The sequence below is a fragment of the Panulirus ornatus genome, chromosome 20, assembly GCF_036320965.1.
Source record: "Panulirus ornatus isolate Po-2019 chromosome 20, ASM3632096v1, whole genome shotgun sequence".
Lineage (NCBI taxonomy): Eukaryota > Metazoa > Arthropoda > Malacostraca > Decapoda > Palinuridae > Panulirus > Panulirus ornatus.
In genome coordinates this window covers 46,861,665-46,869,673 of record NC_092243.1, presented here as the reverse complement: position 1 = coordinate 46,869,673, position 8,009 = coordinate 46,861,665, and the positions used below count along the sequence as shown (strand labels likewise).

General features: G+C 40.7%; 1 protein-coding gene across 1 annotated transcript in view; it reads left to right on the top strand.

Moving 5' to 3' along the window:
• Window positions 1–5,402, top strand: part of LOC139755746 (exonuclease 1-like) — a 41,373-nt gene extending 35,971 nt beyond the window's left edge. The window contains exons 5-6 of the mRNA XM_071674376.1: window positions 4,443–4,658; window positions 5,046–5,402. Of these exons, the coding sequence (XP_071530477.1) occupies window positions 4,443–4,658; window positions 5,046–5,402 (573 nt within the window). The remainder of the gene's footprint in view (window positions 1–4,442; window positions 4,659–5,045) is intronic.
• Window positions 5,403–8,009: the final 2,607 nt, after the last annotated feature.

The following is an 8,009-nucleotide window of genomic DNA, read 5'->3' as shown; positions in this document are numbered from 1 at the left end:
AAACATACCCATTTTTGCTTTCCGAGATAATGTTCTCGACTTCCACACATTCTTCAAGGCCCCCAGAATTTTCGCCCCCTCCCCCACCCTATGATCCACTTCCGCTTCCATGGTTCCATCCGCTGCCAGATCCACTCCCAGATATCTAAAACACTTCACTTCCTCCAGTTTTTCTCCATTCAAACTCACCTCCCAATTGACTTGACCCTCAACCCTACTGTACCTAATAACCTTGCTCTTATTCACATTTACTCTTAACTTTCTTCTTTCACACACTTTACCAAACTCAGTCACCAGCTTCTGCAGTTTCTCACATGAATCAGCCACCAGCGCTGTATCATCAGCGAACAACAACTGACTCACTTCCCAAGCTCTCTCATCCCCAACAGACTTCATACTTGCCCCTCTTTCCAAAACTCTTGCATTTACCTCCCTAACAACCCCATCCATAAACAAATTAAACAACCATGGAGACATCACACACCCCTGCCGCAAACCTACATTCACTGAGAACCAATCACTTTCCTCTCTTCCTACACGTACACATGCCTTACATCCTCGATAAAAACTTTTCACTGCTTCTAACAACTTGCCTCCCACACCATATATTCTTAATACCTTCCACAGAGCATCTCTATCAACTCTATCATATGCCTTCTCCAGATCCATAAATGCTACATACAAATCCATTTGCTTTTCTAAGTATTTCTCACATACATTCTTCAAAGCAAACACCTGATCCACACATCCTCTACCACTTCTGAAACCACACTGCTCTTCCCCAATCTGATGCTCTGTACATGCCTTCACCCTCTCAATCAATACCCTCCCATATAATTTACCAGGAATACTCAACAAACTTATACCTATGTAATTTGAGCACTCACTCTTATCCCCTTTGCCTTTGTACAATGGCACTATGCACGCATTCCGCCAATCCCGAGGCACCTCACCATGAGTCATACATACATTAAATAACCTTACCAACCAGTCAACAATACAGTCACCCCCTTTTTTAATAAATTTCACTGCAATACCATCCAAACCTGCTGCCTTGCCGGCTTTCATCTTCCGCAAAGCTTTTACTACCTCTTCTCTGTTTACCAAATCATTTTCCCTAACCCTCGCACTTTGCACACCACCTCGACCAAAACACCCTATATCTGCCACTCTATCATCAAACACATTCAACAAACCTTCAAAATACTCACTCCATCTTCTCACATCACCACTACTTGTTATCATCTCCCCATTTGCGCCCTTCACTGAAGTTCCCATTTGCTCCCCTGTCTTACGCACTTTATTTACCTCCTTCCAGAACATCTTTTTATTCTCCCTAAAATTTAATGATACTCTCTCACCCCAACTCTCATTTGCCCTTTTTTTCACCTCTTGCACCTTTCTCTTGACCTCCTGTCTCTTTCTTTTATACGTCTCCCACTCAATTTCATTTTTTCCCTGCAAAAATCGTCCAAATGCCTCTCTCTTCTCTTTCACTAATACTCTTACTTCTTCATCCCACCACTCACTACCCTTTCTAATCAACCCACCTCCCACTCTTCTCATGCCACAAGCATCTTTTGCGCAATCCATCACTGATTCCCTAAATACATCCCATTCCTCCCCCACTCCCCTTACTTCCATTGTTCTCACCTTTTTCCATTCTGTACTCAGTCTCTTCCGGTACTTCCTCACACAAGTCTCCTTCCCAAGCTCACTTACTCTCACCACCCTCTTCACCCCAACATTCACTCTTCTTTTCTGGAAACCCATACAAATCTTCACCTTAGCCTCCACAAGATAATGATCAGACATCCCTCCAGTTGCACCTCTCAGCACATTAACATCCAAAAGTCTCTCTTTCGCGCTGCCTGTCAATTAACACGTAATCCAATAACGCTCTCTGGCCATCTCTCCTATTTACATAAGTATACTTATGTATATCTCGCTTTTTAAACCAGGTATTCCCAATCATCAGTCCTTTTTTCCGCACATAAATCTACAAGCTCTTCACCATTTCCATTTACAACACTGAACACCCCATGTATACCAATTATTCCCTCAACTGCCACATTACTCACCTTTGCATTCAAATCATCCAACACTATAACCCGGTCTCGTGCATCAAAACCACTAACACACTCATTCAGCTGCTCCCAAAACACTTGCCTCTCATGATCTTTCTTCTCATGCCCAGGTGCATATGCACCAATAATCACCCATCTCTCTCCATCAATTTTCAGTTTTACCCATATTAATCGAGAATTTACTTTCTTACATTCTATCACATACTTTCACAACACCTGTTTCAGGAGTACTGCTACTCCTTCCCTTGCTCTTGTCCTCTCACTAACCCCTGACTTTACTCCCAAGACATTCCCAAACCACTCTTCCCCTTTACCCTTGAGCTTCGTTTCACTCAGAGCCAAAACATCCAGGTTCCTTTCCTCAAACATACTACCTATCTCTCCTTTTTTCACATCTTGGTTACATCCACACACATTTAGGCACCCCAATCTGAGCCTTCGAGGAGGATGAGCACTCCCCGCGTGACTCCTTCTTCTGTTTCCCATTTTAGAAAGTTAAAAAAATACAAGGAGGGGAGGATTTCTGGCCCCCAGCTCCCGTCCCCTCTAGTCGCTTTTTACGACACGCGAGGAATGTGTGGGAAGTATTCTTTCACCCCTATCCCCAGGGATAATATACATATATATATATACACATACACACACATACACACACACACGCACACATACACACACACACACATACATATATATACATGTGAAAAATGTAAGAAACAATTTAGAAACTGAAACTTCTAGCTTGAAATGAAAAAATGAATGTCACATAATGGTTCAATCTCTGGCTATGGAAAAAGGAAAAGTTTAATTTATTTACACAAACGTCAATAGTAGTTCTTATCAATTTAACCACTCTATCAATAAGCTTCAATGTCTAAGCTACATTTTTTCCAATTTCACTATTTTCTTGTCAAAGCACTATGTATGAAAACTATCACTCCAGTAACACAACTATAAACATTTACTTTCCCTTTAAAAAAAAAAAAGTTCTGGGGAAGTCTGTCTCGATACACTGCGGGACACTCTACCACCTGGCGAGAGATGTGTGGAAATAAAAAGAGCGTGGTTGAGAGAGCAGAAGAGGGTGTTTTGAAATGGTTTGGGCACATGGAGAGAATGAGTGAGGAAAGATTGACCAAGAGGATATATGTGTTGGAGGTGGAGGGAACGAGGAGAAGTGGGAGACCAAATTGGAGATGGAAAGATGGAGTGAAAAACATTTTGTGTGATCGGGGCCTGAACATGCAGGAGGGTGAAAGGATGGCAAGGAATAGAGTGAATTGGATCGATGTGGTATACCGGGGTTGACATGCTGTCAGTGGATTAAATCAGGGCATGTGAAGCGTCTGGGGTGAACCATGGAAAGCTGTGTAGGTATGTATATTTGCGTGTGTGGACGTATGTATATACATGTATATGGGGGTGGGTTGGGCCATTTCTTTCGTCTGTTTCCTTGCGCTACCTCGCAAACGCGGGAGACAGCGACAAAGCAAAAAAAGAATAATATATATATATATATATATATATATATATATATATATATATATATATATATATATATGCGAACAAAGTGCATAGGAACGCACACCTTCATAGAACATACAAACCTCCAACAGCCAGGATTGAACCTGGGACCCCTGTGCCACAAGCGGGAATGCTACTGCTAGGCTCTGGGCCTGGCTAATAGGAAATAACAATTCGAATATTATGTACTCGATTACCTTTCATCTCATGTTGGTGAGGAATGGGGTCTACACTGGTCATTTTCCAACGGGCACATATAGCCATCAGATAGCATTTTTACAGAAGCTAAATTTACAACGTGGAGGTATATGAATACGAACAAGGTGCATAGGAATGCACACAGGGGTCCCGGGTTTGATCCTGGCTGTTGGAGGTTTGTATGTTCTATGAACATACATATTCTTATGGGTCCACGGGGAAATGATACATGATAAGTTCCCAAGTGCACTTTCGTGTAATATTCACATCATCAGAAATATAAGTCAGTTGATATACAGTGAAGAGAAGTAGCTAGGACGCCATTTGGTAAACAAGTGATTATTGAAGACAACCAGCGTTTCTAAAACGTATTATGTGGACCAGAAGGGGAATTGTTTACAAATTTTATCAACAATAAAGCTATCCAATTTGTGTATACCTTCACAAATATTAAGGTTATAATTCTTTGTGTATTGATAATAGAAGATTCAATGACATTTCTCGTCATATTGGAGTTAGAGTTAATAACTGGGATAGCATTACTCCAGTCAGTACAATGATCATAGTTTTTAATGTGATTAAACAAAGCGTGTGATTCTTGTCCTTTACTTATACTGTATTTATGTATTTTTTCAGATCCTCTTCAAAATGGACAACAATGGTGGTTGTGTGCTTGTGGAGCAAGAAAAGCTTCATCATAGTATGAATGTTCCACGGGACAAGTTTTCCTTTGATAAGTTCCGTAATATGTGCATCTTGTCAGGCTGTGATTATCTTCCATCCTTGCATGGCATTGGCCTGGCAAAAGCTTGCAAGTTTTTCAGTGTTATATCAAATCCAGATATTCATAGCGTAAGTTCAGAGCAGTAGTTAAGGTCTTGTTGAAGAAAGAAAAACTCATTTGGAAGTATTTAATTATTGATTATTATAATTTCTTGTTGAAATAAAAATTTTGTTTATCTGTAGTTACATTTAAGGTAAATCTTTTGGAGGTAAGAAGATGCTCACTCACCCATAGTTGCTGAAGTATGTGAAATGTACAAAAAAAAAAAAGGAAGCAATTTAGAGAAAATTTTCACTTGTATCTTTTTGATGTTTCCATGGACTTTGTGACGTGTTATTATTTTGGCATTGAAGATAGTCTTGCTAATCTTGGGCTTAGTTAAAGAGTTGAATTAGAAATAATTTCTGCATTTTAGTGAAACATTCTTTTGATATTAGATAATTTACTATTGCCAGGTTCTTTGCAAACTCCCGAGCTACCTGAAAATGCCACAGCTAGAGGTTACTCAAGAATACCGTGATGGCTTTATCAAAGCTCGCAACACATTCTTGTACCAGCTAGTGTTTGACCCTATTGACCGCATCCTTCGCCCTCTAAATGATTACCCAGATGGCAATGAAGCTGAGGATTTCCCTTATGCAGGAAAATTTATTGGTCATAAGCAAGCTCTACAGATAGCACTAGGAAATGTCAATGTTCAGACTGGAGAAATAGTTAACCACTTTTCTCCAGACACTTCTAAGGTATTTGATTTTCTTATATTCCTGCATTATGCTTTGTGTTTTGCTCTTTATGAATGCTGGATATATTGATTTGATTTTTCTTACTTCATTGCTGTTTCCTGCATTTGAGAGGTAGTGCCTGGAACAGATAAAGAAAGTCCTCATTTGCTCACTTCCAGTCTGTAGCTGTTATGTGTAATGAACTGAAACCACAGCCCCTTATTCACATCCAGGCCCCACAGACCTTTCCTTGGTTTCCCCCAGTGCATCATATTCCCTAGTCTAGTTCACTGACATCAAGTCATTTCCTGTATATCACTTCTCTCCATTTCACTCTGTCCCATGTACTCCTTTCACCCTCCTGCATATTCAGGCCCTAAGTACTCAAGATCTATTTCACTCCATCCTTTCATATCCAATTTGATCCACCTTCTTATCCCCTCCACATCTGACGCAAGTGTACACAGCAGAAGTAAGCAGGGAGAGACAGTTAAAGGAAGTTAGTGTATACGGTAGGCGTGAGCAATGAGATACAAAGCGAAATTAAGAAGAGAGCGTCAATAGAGGGAAGTGCTCACAGCAAAGAGAGGGAAAGGAATAGATAGAAAGAACATTATTTTCTGTACCATGTATCCTCTTTGTCAATGTCTCCTCACTCATTCTCCCATTTGTTCAAACCATTTTGGGACTTTGTCTTCATCTTGCTGATCCACACTATGAAGAATAGAGAGGTAAAAGTGCAATCAAGCTAGATGATGAATCAGAAAATCCAGGGAGGAGTATGAGAGAAGGAGTTTGACTCAAGATGGAAGTGCAGTAAATGTAGGTACGCAGTCATGTGTGAATGAGGCATTTAAAATGTTTAGAGAGAGATTGGAAAAGTTTGTGAAATCTGTAGTTGGATGCATTGTTGTGCAGTATAAAGATAAAAGGGGAAGTGTATAGTGGATGGATGAGATTAGAAATGCCATGGAAGATGAGAAAAAAACATTTGGTAGATGGCTCGAAAGGAATGTACCAAGGGAAGTTCAGCAAAGGAGGAGGGAAGAATGAAAGATGTATAAGCAGAATGTTAAGAAGCTGCTTGAGGAAAGCAAACAAAGGTTCGATGAAGATTTTGCATGAAAGTTGAGTGAAAAGTTTAGGGAGAAGAAGAAATTGTACTGAAAGGAGGTGAAAAAGATGAATGTAATTGTGGAAATTTGAATGTGAGAAGTTAGGAATGGGAGTTGATGAATCAAAAGGAGTAAGTGAAAGGAAGATGGAATGATATTTTGAAGAACTGATAAATATTGGTCAGAGATAGGTAACTTTTATTACATGCATGTGTATGGAGGATGGAAGGAAGAGGATACAAGTGCAAGGGCCTATAGCAAGGGAGGTAAAAGGGTGATAATGAGGTTGAAGGTAGGAAAGGCACCTCAAGTGAACGGGATTACAGCTGAAATGCTGATGTATGAAATAGTAAATGTGGTAGAGTGGATGCGTTTATGTATTTTAGCATGGAAGCAGAAAGTTGTTCCTGAGGATTGTATGAAAGCTGTTATTGGTCTTTTATTTAAAAGAGAAGGTGCTAATGATGTATGTAATAATTATAAGGGAATATGTGTATACTCTTTTTATTATACTTGATTGCCATTTCCTGTGTTAGTGAGCTAGTACCAGCAAACAGACAAAGAAAGACCCATCCACTCACATACATATATATATATATATATATTTTTTTTTTTGCCGCTGTCTCCGCGTTTGCGAGGTAGCACAAGGAAACAGACGAAAGAAATGGCCCAACCCACCCCCATACACATGTATATACATACGTCCACACACGCAAATATACATACCTACACAGCTTTCCATGGTTTACCCCAGACGCTTCACATGCCCTGATTCAATCCACTGACAGCACGTCAACCCCGGTATACCACATCGATCCAATTCACTCTATTCCTTGCCCTCCTTTCACCCTCCTGCATGTTCAGGCCCCGATCACACAAAATCCTTTTCACTCCATCTTTCCACCTCCAATTTGGTCTCCCACTTCTCCTCGTTCCCTCCACCTCCGACACATATATCCTCTTGGTCAATCTTTCCTCACTCATTCTCTCCATGTGCCCAAACCATTTCAAAACACCCTCTTCTGCTCTCTCAACCACGCTCTTTTTATTTCCACACATCTCTCTTACCCTTACGTTACTTACTCGATCAAACCACCTCACACCACACATTGTCCTCAAACATCTCATTTCCAGCACATCCATCCTCCTGCGCACAACTCTATCCATAGCCCACGCCTCGCAACCATACAACATTGTTGGAACCACTATTCCTTCAAACATACCCATTTTTGCTTTCCGAGATAATGTTCTCGACTTCCACACATTCTTCAAGGCTCCCAGAATTTTCGCCCCCTCCCCCACCCTATGATCCACTTCCGCTTCCATGGTTCCATCCGCTGCCAGATCCACTCCCAGATATCTAAAACACTTTACTTCCTCCAGTTTTTCTCCATTCAAACTCACCTCCCAATTGACTTGACCCTCAACCCTACTGTACCTAATAACCTTGCTCTTATTCACATTTACTCTTAACTTTCTTCTTTCACACACTTTACCAAACTCAGTCACCAGCTTCTGCTGTTTCTCACATGAATCAGCCACCAGCGCTGTATCATCAGCGAACAACAACTGACTCACTTCC